General features: G+C 44.0%; 1 protein-coding gene across 5 annotated transcripts in view; it reads left to right on the top strand.

Annotated features, from left to right (window-relative positions):
• Window positions 1–16,292, top strand: part of WWP2 (WW domain containing E3 ubiquitin protein ligase 2) — a 138,496-nt gene that overhangs the window by 34,363 nt on the left and 87,841 nt on the right. For all 5 annotated transcript variants that reach the window (XM_033941412.1, XM_033941414.1, XM_033941411.1 and 2 more), the window contains 2 exons: window positions 335–454; window positions 8,163–8,259. In XM_033941412.1, coding sequence (XP_033797303.1) covers window positions 335–454; window positions 8,163–8,259 — 217 coding nt within the window. The remainder of the gene's footprint in view (window positions 1–334; window positions 455–8,162; window positions 8,260–16,292) is intronic.

Genomic DNA, 16,292 nt, shown 5'->3' with positions numbered 1-16,292 from the left:
GGTATTTTCTTTGGAATGATTTAAATAATTATGGACCTGACTTGGGCCCTGCTAGGGTTCTGCTGCTATAGGAGAAGATAAATTTTGCACAGGTTAATGAATCGTGCAATAAACAATTCACAAACATGTTAGATTGTAAGCATTAGGGGGCTGGAATGTAGCCCATCTTTGTTTGGGCTTGGAAAGGTAAGTAGGCAAATCCATATCTTCTCTCCCTTGGTTTTTTTTTGCATCTCCTTCTCTTGACGATATCTTCTCTTCAGATCATTGTTTCCAGCTCGCCATCTCCCCACATTTCTCTCTCATGCCTCCTGTCATCTTTTGAATTCTACAGTGGAGAATATTCATCTGAACCTGAACTTGGAGACAGAGCACAAAGGCAGTGTTGTCTCCGGTGGAGAGCTGACAGTTTTCCTGGATGGACAGGCTGTTGACTTAGGAAACTTGACTGAGGGTGAGTACCAGTCAGAGCCCCACCGCAAGTACCTAGGGCATGAGGCAAGGAGGTGAGTGTGCCTAGGGCTCTCAGCCACTGCATGGATCCAGGGCATGAGGCAGGGAGGAGGTTTGTGCCTAGGACACTCAGCCAGTGCATGGACCCAGGGCATGAAGCAGGGAGGAGGGTGTGCCTAGGGCTCTCAGCCACTGCATGCAATATAGGGTGGAGTGGTGAGGCGGGACTGGTTATTTAAAGAAGAAACTGTAGTTCTTATTGATTACTTGGCTTATACCAATGTTTTGTAATCTAGATGATGTATTTAAAGTAGGGCTGCATATTGAACACATAAAATGGTTAGCGTGCATTAAAATGTTTATCTTGCGTTAATGCAAGCCCCTTTTTCTCCTTAATATATCTGCCATTTGCCTTCAGCTGCCTCTAATGTGTCTCACCATCTCTGCCTGCCACGGTCCACTATATCCCTTTGTCTCTCTGTCTCACTTTTTGTAGCCCGCTGGCAGTGCTAGCAATTAAAGTGGAGCAGTACTGGCAGGCTAGCTGGCTCCAATCTCTCACAGTCTCTTCAGTCCCTGCTACACTGGAACAGCTTCTTATTCTGCTGTAGCAGGAACTGAAGAGACCATGAGACTGGAAGTGGCCAGCACTGCTGGCAGGCTATAAAAAGTTAAAGGGAGGGAAGGAGAAGAGAGGGACCCAACTACAGAGGGAGGGAGGAATGAGAGAGAGGGAATCCACCTCTGTCTGGAGGGAGGGAGGAAAGAAGGAAGGAGAGATACCTGACCAAGAAAGGGGGGAGAGAGAGAGATACCTGATCACAGGGAGAGGGAGGGAGGAAGGAGAAAGACAGAAAAGAGATCCAAACATGGGAGGGGGGGAGGGAGGAAAGAGAAAGAGTCAGACCCGACCAAGGGTGGGAGGGAGGACAGAACTAACCATGGGGAAGTGAGGGAGGAAGGTGAGAGAGAGACAGAGATCCACCACATCCCCACCCTAGAAGGAGGAAGGAAGGAAAGAGAGATACCTGACCACAGGAGGAGGGAGAGAGACCTGACCATGGGGGGAAGGATGGAGTAACAGAGAGAAATATATGACCACAGGGGGAGGGAGGGAGAGAGAGAGAGAGAGAGAGAGAAAAGAGACCCATCCATGGGGAGGGAGAGGGAGAGAGACCTAATCATGGAAGGAGGGAGGAAGAAAAGAGAGAGATTTATCTGACCAAAGAGAGAGAACTACCTGAGCACATGAGGTGGGGGAGGGAGAAAGGAAGGAGAGAAGAGAGAGATACCTGACCACAGTAGGGGTGGGAGAGAGATATCCGACCACAGAGGGGGGGATGAAGAGGGAGATTTGTTGGGAGAAAGAATTGCAGACAGGGGTGGTAAAATGAGAGGGCCAGAGTCTGGAAAAGGGATGGAAAAGACAAGGGAGATGGTGACAGAGGAGGGAAGGAAAGATGGTGAGCACAGAGTGGTGGGGAGAAGGATGGGAAGGAAGAGAGGGTAGGAAAAGAACAAGTGTGGAGTGGGATAGACCACATCAACCTTGGGGTAGACAATATTTATTTGTATCATAAACTTAAAACCATAATACATATAAAACCACATGAAAAAGTCCAATGTATTGAATGTCCTGTGTTGCAGTATTGTAATCAATGATCCGACACAGTCCGTGTTTCGGCCTCATGATGGAGGCCTGCTTCAGGGGTGTGGTTTATAGACCTTTAATGATGAAGTGTCTGCACAATTCTAAAAGCCAATAAAAAGTAAGCAGGACTGCTTTCTTAATATCCTCTGGTAGTGTGTGTCTTTGGACTCCTAAGACATCATAATATTCCACCATGCTGAACAATCAAGTCCTCTTTAGTAGAGCTCTGAACTCTGCACTTTGACTCCAGAGATGGTACCCATGGAAGGGAAGGGAAATGAAGAGGAGGGAGATGATGGGGTCTATGAATGGCAGTGAAGAGAAGAGACAGAAACAAGCCAGATTTGAAAAGGAGGAAGAAAAGTTGATTGTTAAAGATAGCTATAGGGCATAAGAACCTAAGAATAGCCATACTTGGTCCATCTAGCCCAGTATCCTGTCTTCGTGGAGGCCAATCCAATTCACAAGTACCTGACAAAAACCCAAATAGTAGCAACATTCCATGCTACTATCCCATGTCTGCCTCAACAGCAGGCTATGGACTTTTCCTCCAGGAATTTGTCCAAACCTTTTTTAAAACCAGCTACATTAACTGTTCTTACCACATTCTCTGGCAACACGTTCCAGAGCTTAACTATTCTCTGAGTAAAAAATATATTTCCTCCTATTGGTTTTTAAAGTATTTCCTTGTAACTTCATCGGGTGTCCCCCTAGTCTTTGTAAATCTTGATGCAGTAAAAAAACCGATCCACTTGTACCCGTTCTACACCATTCAGGATTTTGTAGACTCCAATCCTATCTCCCCTCAGCCATCTCTTTTCCAAGCTGAAGAGCCCTAACCTTTTTAGTCTTTCCTCATACGAGAGGAGTTCCATCCCCTTTATCATCTTGATTGTTCTTCTTTGAACTTTTTCTAGTGCTGCTATATCTTTTTTGAGATAAGGAGACCAAAACTGAACGCAATACTCAAGGTGAGGCATTATAACCTTCTTAGTCTTGTTAAACATCCCTTTTCTAATAATTCCTAGCATCCTGTTTGCCTTCTTGGCCACCACCACACATTGGGTGGAAGGCTTCAGCGTATTGTCTATGATGACACCCAGATCATTTTCTTGAGTGCTGACCCCTAAGGTGGTCCCTAGCATTCGATAACTATGATTTGGATTATTCATCCCAATGTGCATTTGTCCACATTGAATTTTATCTGCCATTTGAATGCCAAGTCTCACCAATTTGCTTGACTTCTTTGAAGTAGTGAATAAACATGTGGATAAAGGCGAGCCGGTTGATGTAGTGTATCTAGATTTCCAGAAGGCTTTTGACAAAGTTCCTAATGAGAGGCTCCTGAGAAAATTAAAGAGTCCTGGGATAGGAGGCAATGTTCAATTAAGAACAGGTTGTCAGACAGAAATTAGAAATGGCCATTTCTCTCAGTGGATGAGGGTAAATACTGGTATGCCGCAGGGATCTGTCCTGGGACCAGAGCTATTTAACTTATTTATAAATGATCTAGAAATTGGAACCATGAACGAGGTGATTAAATTTGCAGATGAAACTAAACTGTTCAAAGTTGTTAAAACATATGCGGACTGTGAAAAACTGCAGGAAGACCTTAGGAAATTGATGTACAGACCTAATTTAAAATAGTTCTTACCTGCACTTTTCACACTTCAAGGCAGGGTACAGTAAAACATAGTAAAATACATGAAAATGTAGGCATAGGTCTAGCCCATAGCAATCATTGGAGCCAGCATAATGGCTCACATTTCAGCTAAAAGTTTGCAGATTAAAAGCTTTTCTCTCTGTATGTAGTGTAATAGTTAATACTTTTAGCAGTTAAGCTGTCATCAGGATACCTCTCCAGTCCATCGCTTGACCCCAGCTCCTGGCTCTTGCACCATGTTGATGGGCTGTATTTACTTGGGGTTCATGGTGGGATGGTGTTGTTGGGGGAGGGGCAATTTCTCTACTTTCACAATGGGAGTGAACCTGAGTGTGGAGACATCTCCACTCTGTGAGCAGAGACTGCCTTTCCCCTCCACTGTCTCTGATTGGAAGCTTTACTCCGTAACCAAGGAAAGCAGTCTCAAAGAGTAATACGGTATTATTAGCTGTTAATATTTTAACCATAGGGGAACCTCTGTAGAGAGATTAGGATGCAGAAAATTCTGTAGTACCAAGGAAGGGGCTGTTTCAGCTGCAGCTCCTCAGCCCACAATCACCCCACCAAACGCAACCATCCACAGTAACCTCCATCCATGCCTCCCCCCCCCCACTCCCATAGTTCAAGCAGACGATGGAGGTTGCAAGGTAGCCACATATTCCTGGGCCGCATGTGCGGAATCAAAAATTGGGGGGTACCATTCCTCACGATTTGTAGTTTGGCCAGGTAAAGCAGGCTGAAACGGACATTCAATTTGACCAGTTGCACATAAATGGGCGTAAAGTTGTGACGGGCTGCCAAAACCGGTGCTGAATAATCTTGAAACCACAAGATTTTTACAAATTTTGATGTTCCAGGGACCAGCCAGCCTGAGGCACTTGCAGAATTTCCACCTTATGGCCACGCAGGCAGCGAAACTTGACCACGACACCAGACTAGAAATAAAAATCCTGCTATTCATGAAATCCATCAAGACAAATGAACTCCGCAGGAAACATTTCAATCCCCAGAAGTAACCTGCTCAACTCTGTAACTCTTCTGGAAATGTCCAGATAACCTCTTATGTAATCCGCCTTGAACCGCAAGGTAATGGTGTCTTCCCTGCTGCTGCTGGTAGCTGCTCCTTAGATACACGGCATCAGATGTTGGGGCGGAGTCTGATTCGGGCCTCCTGTCTTCCTTGGGCCGTCATGCTCCATGTCTGCTGGTGTACATTGGTGAGAGAGGTGGCTACAGCAGATCACAGTTACCGTCGAGCACATTGCTGAAGCAAGGACTCAAGATCACTGCTTCTCCCCTGCTGCTGATCGTGGTGCACTTTGGCTTGGAGCCTGCATGTTGGGTGGACTGTCTCTGAGCTGGAGGATTGGGTGTTGGAGTGAGAGGCTATGGAGGTACTTTTGCCCCGAGGTCCCATCATCCATCTGCCCAACCTATCTCCAGGGTTTCTCGCCGAGGATGAGGAGTCAGGTGGTGCGGGAGCGTAACAGCAGCAAAGAGGGAGCTCCATGTTGGCCTCGACCCCAGCGATGCCAGTGTACAGCTCGGCGCCTTGTGACTATTGCAGTGCATTTGCCTCCTCTGCCTGTATCCTGCATGCAAGACTTCAGCAGCGTTGGTCTAGTCGTCACCTGCCTACCCGAGATTCGGAGGACTTCTGCCCTGGTGTCCCGCTATCCGTCGGCCCAGGTTGGCACAGAAAATACAGGACAGGAGTACTCAATTAACCCTAGCAACAACGTGTTTAAAGACACTATTTTTCATTTTTACCTTATTTTTCTTATCATATTATGAATTTCTTTAACCTTATCTATTGTTTTTAATTCTGCCTTTATTATATTATATCTCCTTCATTTAAATTCTCTCCAAAATTCTATTTTCCAACGGTTCTCCCTTTTACATCTATTCCTTTTTTCTCCTCTCTTCCACTACCAAAGTACTATTCAGATCAATGCTGTCTAGTTAAAATGTTTAACATTAATCTTCTTCTTTATTTTTCACTTCTTTATCAACTTTCAGGTGCTTTAGTTAGATTGTGAGCCTTTGGGACAGTAAGGGAATTTATTAAGCACCTTTCTTACTTCTTACTTTCAATTTTAAATGTATATTTTCTTAAAACCGCTTAGAACCTAACGGATGTAGCGGTATACAAGAAATAAATTACATTACATTACATAAAAGTCACTAATGTAATATGGCTTTTTCCCGACAGTAAGCACTACTATTTCGCCTTCTCATCAAGGCTACATCAGGGGAAGAAAAAGACGAAAGCTTCTCTCATAAACTGCAACGCTTCTAACACATGTTCACGAAACTCAAAAAACAGAGTTGGCAAAATCCCAAAATGGCCGCGGGCAATGGTCCCGGCTGTCTGTGTATGAGATCGGATTTTCTCCATTTTTTGTCTTTCTTGTCTCTTGAATTTTTTACTGGATGAATGCGAGTTCCTGCTAAACGCCAAGAAATATGACCATGTTACGCCACTACTGATCGATTCTCACTGGCTCCCTATCAGCCATCGTATTTTCTTTAAGGTCATGCTGTTAATATTTAAAACTCTAACCTATAATGAACCTCAATTTATAGCTAGGATGTTAATACCCCACAACACTACTATACGCCCACTCAGATCAACCTTCCAAAATCTCTTATCTATACCCTCTCTGAAAATAGTAGGCACAAGAAGAGCCGATATGTTTTCTGTAATGGGTCCCCAATGGTGGAACTCATGACCACAATACATTAAAAATGAAAAAGACCTCTCCTTCAAAAAACTCTTAAAATCTCATCTTTTGAAAGATGCTTTTAACATTTAAATTTTAGATTCGTTTAATATTTTCAGATTTTTAACTACCTCGTTCCCTTTTGTTCTTTCCCTTTTTTGTTTTTTCTAAAAAAGTTGTAACTTTTCCCCCCTTTCTTCACAACTCAAGTTTGTCTCGTCTTCAAAAATTATGTCATTTGGTTTGTCTTTTTGTAATTTAACTATCTTTTATAATTTTGTACATCGCTTAGCAAACCGATTAAGCGATTCATCAAATACTAATAAACTTGAACTTGAACCTAACTAACAGCACGTTCTTTATAATTAAGGATCACGGTCCTCATGACACGCTGAATACATAGAGGCCCCAAGACATCTGAAAGTTCCAAGAGGTCACCAACCATCTCTCTAAGAAGGGTTTAAGTTCTTTATCCATAATATATTTGGGTAATCCAATCAACCGCAGATTATTTCTGCACGACCATTTCTCCAAATCATCGACTTTCACCTCCAACAGGTTCAGACATGTGGCGCTACACTTGCTATGTTCCTGCAATGGTTGTAGCTCATCCTCCATTGCGCCGACTCTCTCCTGCACTGCCTTGATGTCTGTGGTGAGTGACAAAAACTGCTGGTCCATTATCTCTAACTTATCTAAAAATTGTTGCGGTTGTTTGCCCAGGGTAAGTTCCACACGGCCTATTTCACCTCAGCCGTAATCTTTGTTTCCCATTCTGAGGTCGGCGAGGAAAAAGCTGGCAAGGCCTCCACCACCTTGTGATTTCCTAGTGAGGGCTTGGACTGCGCTTTTATGAGGATTTCTTGGCCATCCGTAGTCCAAATTTCTCACCGACAATGCGGGTAAGATGGGGGAGCACTCCAGTTCTCAAAGGATGCCAGAAAAATGGAGTCACGATGATTATTGGCCGATATTTGCAGGGAGCGCCAGGAGACGCTAGAACCCTTCTCACCGGAAGTTAAAGTGTTTATCATCCGTTTTATTTGGTTTTTGTTACGTGATGTGGCTGATGTTATTTTGAATCTCTTCCAGTTGTTTGTTTGTGTCTAATTCCATAATAAAAGCTTCTTTAAAAAAGTGTCTTAATCACATTTTAAATTTAGTACAAAACTCTCATCTCCTCTCACATAAGGGGGAAGGGTATTCCACAATGTAGGGGGGGTCAAATAAAGGAAGACTATACATTGAAACCATTTGCTCAATATGCTGTGGCAGCCAAAAAGCAAACAGGGTGCTAGGAATTATTAAAAAAGGGGTGGTTAACAAGATTAAGAATGTCATAATGCCCCTGTATCGCTCCATGGTGTGACCTCATCTGGAATATTGCATTCAATTCCGGTCTCCTTATCTCAAGAAAGATATAGTGGCGCTAGAAAAGGTTCAAAGAAGAGCGACCAAGATGATGAAGGGGATGGAATTCCTCTCGTAGGAGGAAAGACTAAAATGGTTAGGACTGTTCAGCTTGGAAAAGGGACAGCTGAGGGGAGATAGGATTGAAGTAGAACGGGTACAAGTGGATCGATGTTTTTTACTCTGTCAAAAAATCTAAAGATCTTGCCACTGTGTGTAAGCAGATGCAAACTTTTTAATTTAAAATGTATTTTCATTGTAGAACATGGACTGTCTGGCAGAAGCCCCAGTAATTCAGTACCTGCGGATGTCAGTAGATGCCAAAGTGCCAGGACGAGCTGCCTTCCCAGCACTTCTAGGTAGGATGGATGACGGGTGGAAGTTGAATGTCTCAAGGTGCCATTGAAAAGCTGACTGCAGTTTGTATTTATTTTAAAAATTTCTAACCCACTTAAACCGAAGTGGTTTACAAATACAAACAGTAGTTTTCAGGATCAATTGAGATGGTTTTCGATAACATACATGCACAATCGCAATGAAACAGGAAAGTGAAGAAGAAACAGCGAAGGAAGACTCTCTCGTTATTTATTTCCCAGAAGCTCAGAACGAGTTACAATTTGACATTCACAATCAATTTAAGAACAGAATAGTCATGACAACAATTAGGTTTCATTTAGACAATCGCAGAACTATTCGAGACATAGCAAAGATATGAGTTTCAAGTTTCAATTTATTAGGGTTTTCTATACCACCTATCAAGATTATCTAATTCTAAGCGGTTTTACGCAAGTATTTTCCCTCTCTGTCCTGGTGGGCTCACAGTCTATCTAACGTACCCGAGGCTATGGAGGACTGAGTGACTTGCCCAGGGTCACAAGGAGCAGTGCGGGGTTTGACCCCACAACCCCAGGGTGCTGAGGCTGTAGCTCCAACCATGCACCACACACTCCACCCCAAAGTCTTCCTTCGCCGTTTGTTCTTCAATGGGGAAATGAAGAGCACACATGCTATAGTGAATCTACATGCTACAGGATCAATACACATGTGTTACAGAAAATTTAGACGATTTTTTTTTCCTGTATGACACACATGCTATGGGGGTGTTGAGAATACCGATGCTTTAGTTCAAACTAAGAGATACAAACTATATGGAGTCTCAGAATGGTTTCTGCATGGCTGTAATAGGTAAGAGCACAGTATTGGCTGACAGATTCAGGTGCCCTGGGTGTGCCGATTCCTGGCCGGTTAAAGTTTGAGACCAGGAGCAAGTTGGTTCATGAACAGTAGAGTCTTTACTGCCTTCTGGAAGGGTAGTAGGTTGTCAATTTCCCTGATAGCAGGAGGGAGTTGGTTTCATAGTTTTGGCATGCTGCATGAGTACGATCACTTCTGGGTTGTTTCCAGGTGGAGGTGATTTGCTTTGATCGGACGGTGGTAGATTGGCAGCTTCCTTGCTACATAGTCAGAGGTCATGCCATGGAAGCGTTTAAAGGCTAACATTAGTTGTTTGAAGAAGGAGCGTTGATGTATTGGAAGCCAATAGGCCTGGTTCAGTGCAGGGGAGATATGGTCGAAAGAGCCAAGGTTCTATAGAAGTCTCTGTACTGTATTTTGGACTCTCTGTAGTCAGTGTTGCTTCTTGGCCGGTAGACCTGTGTAGAGACCATTGCAGTAGTCCAGGCAGGACAGTACAACAGCTGGGTGAAGTCTGTTTCGGAGAAGTAATTGTGGATGGGTTTCAGTTATTGTAGGTAGTAGAAGGAGGCGGTGGAGATATGGGCTGATAGAGTCAGGCCAGCATGCAGTGTGATGCCCAATCTGGACACTTAGGCCCTGATTCTGTATAGGACGCCCAGGAGAGGTGTCTTATACAGAATCGGTCCTACACTAAACCCCGATTCTGTAACCGGCGTCCATGGTACAGACGCAGGTTAGAGAATCGGGTTAAATTAGACGCGGCCACTATACTTATGGCAGCAAGGGATCTCCCTGCTACAATATGTATAGCGGCCGCAGTCGCGGCCGCCTGTCCCATCGCCGACAGGAGGATGCCCAATCCTCCTGACGGAACCCCCCTGGAACCCCCCTCCCCCCAAACTGGTAATCGCCGGCAGGAGGATGCCCAATCCTCCTGCCGGAAAGCCCGACGACCTGACGACCCCCCCCCAAAACTAACCTCCCTCCCCCAACTAATCTTTACATGTTGGTCGGCTGGACGGGTCTTGCTGCCGTCCAGCCGATGGGCCTGCCTCGTGGAAATGAGACGAGCCCGCCCCTTCCCGGCCCATTCCCGCTAAATCTAAGGCCTGATTGGCCCAGGCTCTAGAAGCCTGGACCAATCAGGCCTTAGGCATAGCGGGTCCGCCCATCCCCACTAATCCAAAGGCCTGATTGGCCCAGGTGAGGGGTAACATGAGTAAAGCGGCTCTCCCGGAATATGAGTCGTGCAGCTGAATTCTGGACGGATTGGAAGTGAGCGAGATGGCTAAGCGGTAGGCCTGAGTGTACCAAGGCAGGTCTGCAGAGTCTCAAGTTGAGTGACCCGTGCTTTGTCCAGTGGAATGAATAGTTGTTTATCATCCGTGAAAGAGTGGATGTGGATTTCATGCCTCCTCGCAATTTCAAGGGCCAATCTAATGGTAGATGTTGAACAATAGCGCGCCTTGAGGTACTCCGTAGTTTGCGTTTCTTGGCTTTGAGAGTACCAAGTTTCCAGTTGAACGTTCAAAGATGGAGGAGCAAAAATGGCCATTTTTGAATGGTAAGCTGCTGGACATCCAAATATAATTTTTTTTTTTTTTAATTGTCTACCTAGACATCTTGGTCACCGGGACGTCTAACTTTATACCTTATTTTTGATCAGAAAAACATCCAGGTTGAGAACGTCCTAATCCTGACCATTTGGACGTGGGTGGGGGTCAGCATTGTAATGGTCTGACCACATAGACATCCCAACATAAAAATGAGACACCTTAGAACCCATAAATGTAGAGATTAGAGTGGCTGGTAGGCCTAGATCTTCCTCTCTATGCTTCACTCGCCCACCCACCAGCTGTGTGTCAATGACACGTAGGCGCCATTTAGAGAATTGTGGATTACCAGGATGCCTATACTGTGATGATTAACACCATTCTTCTAACATTTGCAGATCCTTTTTCATCTTTCCACTCTGTTACAAATCTTGGTACCTTACCTTCGAACCCTTTGCCAATGTTGCTCACAAATATATCAATCAGAATCTGTCTCATCACCGATCCTTGAGTGCTGTCCACACCATTCATTACTTTGGTTGGAGGTGTGTGTGCTATGCTCTTTTATATGCCAAAGGCCTGGATGGAAACAATTATCAAGGATCAAAAAACTAGTCCTGAGGATAAATCAAATTATAGACCAATCGCAAATATTCCCTTCCTAGCAAAGCTGACTGAGAAGGTGGTATTCATAGAAACATAGAAATAGATGGCAGATAAGGGCCACGGCCCATCAAGTCTGCCCACTCCAATGACCCTCCCTATCTATCTTTGCGGATAGATCCCACATGTCTGTCCCATCTGGCCTTAAAATCAGGCACGCTGCTGGCCTCAATAACCTGAAGTGGAAGACTATTCCAGCGATCAACCACCCTTTCAGTGAAAAAGAATTTCCTGGTGTCCCCGTGCAGTTTCCCGCCCCTGATTTTCCACGGATGCCCCCTTGTTGCTGCGGGACCCTTAAAAAAGAAGATATCTTCTTCCACCTCGATGAGGCCCGTGAGATATTTGAATGTCTCGATCATGTCACCCCTCTCTCTGCGTTCCTCGAGTGAGTACAGCTGCAATTTACTCAGCCTTTCCTCATACGGGAGATCCTTGAGTCCCGAGACCATCTGGGTGGCCATTCTCTGGACCGACTCCAGTCTCAGCACATCCTTACGGTACTGCGGCCTCCAGAAGTGCACACAGTATTCCAGGTGGGGCCTCACCATGGATCTATACAATGGCATAATGACTTCAGGCTTACGGCTGACGAAACTCCTGCGTATGCAACCTATGATTTGCCTTGCCTTGGATGAAGCTTGCTCCACTTGATTGGCAGTCTTCATGTTCTCACTGACGATCACCCCTAAGTCTCGTTCTGCTTCAGTTCTTGTTAGGATCTCGCCATTAAGGGTGTAAGTCTTGTATGGATTTTGGCTGCCCAGGTGCATGACTTAGCAATTTTTGGCATGGAAGCTGAGTTGCCAGGACTAGACCAGCGCTCCAGTAGGAGTAGGTCGTGCATCATGTTGTCGGACATTGAATTTATGTCTGTTGTGCTTTTGCCCACTACATTGCTTAGTTTGACGTCATCGGCGAATAATGTTATTTTACCTCGGAGCCCTTCTGCCAAGTCACTTATGAAGATATTGAATAGGATCGGGCCCAGGATCGAGCCCTGCGGCACTCCACTGATTACCTCCGTCATTTCGGAGGGGGTGCCGTTCACCACTACCCTCTGAAGCCTTCCTTCAAGCCAGTTCCCAACCCATTTCGTCAATGTGTCACCTAATCCTATAGAACTCATCTTGCTCAGCAACCTGCGGTGTGGTACGCTATCGAATGCTTTACTGAAGTCCAGGTATACGATGTCCAGGGACTCCCCAACATCCAGCTTCCTCGACACCCAGTCAAAGAAGCTGATCAGGTTGGATTGTCAGGATCTCCCCTTAGTAAATCCATGTTGACGGGGATCCCGTAGATTCTCCTCATTCAGGATCGTATCCAATTGGCGTTTGATTAGAGTTTCCGTTAGTTTGCACACTATTGATGTGAGACTCACCGGTCTGTAGTTTGCTGTCTCCATCTTGGAGCCTTTCTTGTGGAGTGGAATGATGTTAGGGTCTTCCAGTCCAACGGGACGTTACCTGTACTAAGGGAGAGATTGAAGAGTGCGGATATCAGAATTCATAGAAAAAACCCCAATATTTTACATCCGAATCAAACAGGATTTAGACAGCATCACTCTACTGAACACTCTGATTGGCATGTCTACCTCCATACATTACTTTTTGGATCACCATCAATCTGATCTTCTGATATCTATTGATCTTTCATCTGCTTTTGATACGATTGATCACAATCTTCTGATAGACAGACTTCAATCCATTGGCATCACAGATCAGGTTCTTCACTCTTCTACTGTGTCTTTTAACAATTCAATTTCCGAAAGTTTTTCAACACCACATGATATCCCCAAGGGTCCATTCTTTCACCACTTTTGTTTAATATTTTCCTTGCACCATTGATGACTGTCTGCCAATCCATGGGTTTGAACGTATTTGCTTATGCAAATGACATTCAGCTTTTACATTCACTAGATACCAACAATCCCCTTGAAACAATAGCAATCAATAAGAAACTTAAACAGATTAGTGCTTAATGTTAACAAATCAAATGTTGTGCTATTTCCTTGGAAAGACTGTTCTAAGCTCACTTTTCCCAACACTATCATGGGTACCACTCTACAGTCAATTATCAGCATTAAGATTCTAGGGGTTATCTTTGATTATAAACTAACCTATCACGACCACATTTTTCGGACTTCATCAGATTCGCTCAGTTTCACAATTTCTATGTCCAAAGTCACTTAACATTCTAATCCATTTCTAAAATGGATTCTTGCAATGCCCTATTTAAGGGAATAGCTCAAAATGAAATCAAACGTTTACAGATTATTCAAAATGCTTCTATTAAACTTATATCGAAAGCCAGGAAGTTCGATGACGTGACACCTCTCCTTAAGAAAGCGCATTGGCTCCCGGTAGCTCACCGGATTAACATATAAATTAAGTTTGCTTGCACTCAAATCATTACTTTCTAAAACTCCTGCTTTTATTTATAATTACTTAAAATTATTAATGCTCGGCCAGCCCCTCAAACATGGAACTCACTCTCTATTTATTTAAGGGAAGAACGCAACTTGGATAGATTCAAGAGCAAATTAAAAAGCTTTCTTTTGAAGGACGCATTCGATAATTAGTAAGCCAGTCTAGTGGCCTTACTTCTCTGAAGTATATTGATCTTTCCTTTCCTTTTGTTTTTTTCCTTGAATGTCCTACTTACTAGCAAACAATTGATCTTTCCTTTCCCTACCTCTCCTTGTGTTTTAATGGGTTTGTAATGTTAGTTTATAATTAGTCTTGCAAGACTTAGTTTTGTCATTTGTTGTATTGTTCCCTAAAGTTTGTAATTTTACTGATACGTACATCGCTTAGAATTCTGATTAAGCGATCAATCAAATCCTTATGAAACTTGAAGAATAGAGAAGCCTGAGTCTCCACTAGATACAAATCATCTCAAAATTCAAACATGTAAGCACAACGCTGTGTCATTACGCCTTCATCTTATTGCTTTGCTGTTTGAAGCTTTAGCTGAATTTCTTGTGCAATCAAATTCAAGCCCATGACTTGAAAATGTTGTCTTCCAACTGAATCATAGTCCCAGCTAAGATCAAGTAAAAGAGAGAATTCATCAGACAATTTAGATTCAGGGGTGTCCAAACTTTTGGCTTCCTTGGGCCTCATTGGCCGAAAAAATTTTTTCTGGGGCCGCACAAACACTAACAATAGCCAAAGATTAAAAAAAAAAAAGGTTGAGCAGGTCCCAAATTTGCAATCACTAATATAGAAGATGCATGTAACTAATAATAAACCTTCATTAAAGGGACACTGTAGAAAGGAATCCTAAAAAGCAGTAATATTTACGCTGACTGAATGATCCTCTACGTGCACCGCTGACAGTGGGAGCAGCCACAGGCTTCCGCATCCCCACTCTGATGAGCAGGGATGCGCGCTCCCGGTTCTCCCATTCACTTCTATTACAGCTACGGTGAGCCTCTTCAGAGTGGGGATGCTGAATCAACTGTCAGGAGCGCATGTGGAGGATCGTTTAATCAAGGTAAATATTGCTGCTTTTTTGGGCTTCCCACTTGGAGCTTAGACTCCCTCAAAATGAACATCTCCCCTGTTGTAGCTAGTAGGGATCCCCAAGCCTCACCAACTGACAGCCACCTCCTCCCCCTCCAACTTCCCAAGTTCTGCAGCTGGCAGCAATATTGCAGAGCTGCTGCATTCCCTCCTCCCTGCCCCCCCCTTTGGCTTTCATGCATGCATGAAAGCAGGGGCAGCTTGAGGATATTGCCATTGGCTTCAAAGCTTGGAGATTTTGAGTTGCCAGACTGGAGGAAGATGTCTTCAGTTGGCAGGGCTTTGGAATACCCACTAGCTCAAGTATTTAGGAGGACCCTGGGAGGGAGGGGGATTATTTACTTTGGGGAGTGGGTTGTGTTGGGTTATTTATAGGTATAGATTTTATTATTTATATTGAATATAAAATACTGAGCTTGTTTGTTTTGCTTGTTACTTACTATTGTTGTGCTCAATAAATATATTTGAATATATAAATTGCACTCAGGCAGGGAGAAACTTTGGTGCCCATCCACTAATTTTAGGCTCATCCCTCCCCCAAATCAACTGAATACAAAAATAATTGTGATGCACATATCCCAAAGCTAACATATTCCAGTTAATAAATTCAAAATAAAACCAATTTTTCCACCTTGTTGACTGGATGTTTTGTTTTTCCATCATCTTGGTTCCAGTTTCTCTTTCTGTTTTTTCTCTATCTTCAACTAATTCTCTTTCCAGTGTCTGCTGTCCATTTTTTTCTCCTCTTCTCTCGTTCCATTTCCTTCTTATGCCTGTCTCCAACGTATTGATTTTTCCCTTTCAGCTTTCTTAACTTTTTCTTTTCTGCCTCTGTCTACTCAAATCTTGCCTTCTTTCTCACCCTTCTTCTTTTTTAAATGTTCAGCTATCTCTCAATTCTCCATCTTCTCTGTCTCTAGCTCTCCCATTTTCCATCTCACTCCTTTCCCAGCCTTCTATTCCCTTCTATCTACTCCCCATTACCACATTTCTACCACTGTACTCACTGCTTTCTCACTCATATTGTCATCTCCATTTTGACCTCATCCACATGGCTCACCACTTTTAGAATCCCCCTCCCTCTCTCCACTGGTCAGGCTATAATGCCGTCCCTTTCTTTCCATCCCCTAGCATCATCTTATCCTAGCTCTCTTCCCTCCTGCCCTCCCATGGTTCCATCTCTCTTCCTCTATCTCCATGGTCCAACAATTTGCTCCCTCTCTTTTCTGTTTTTCTTCTTATCTCCCCCCTTGATGCTGAACAATGAAATGGAGATAAAAAAGAGAGATGCTGCATCTCTCTGCCTTCCATCCACAGGCCTAACATTTCTCCTTCCCTCCCATCCCCAGATCCAACTTTTCTCCCCTTCTCTTCCCAACTGTCCCCCATCCCATCTCTTCCCCTGCCTGCCTGCCTCCCTTCTCCGGGTCCACCATTTCTTTCTTTCTC

Source organism: Geotrypetes seraphini, chromosome 4, assembly GCF_902459505.1.
Source record: "Geotrypetes seraphini chromosome 4, aGeoSer1.1, whole genome shotgun sequence".
NCBI classification, from domain to species: Eukaryota; Metazoa; Chordata; class Amphibia; order Gymnophiona; family Dermophiidae; genus Geotrypetes; species Geotrypetes seraphini.
This window is presented reverse-complemented; position numbering and strand designations above follow the sequence as displayed.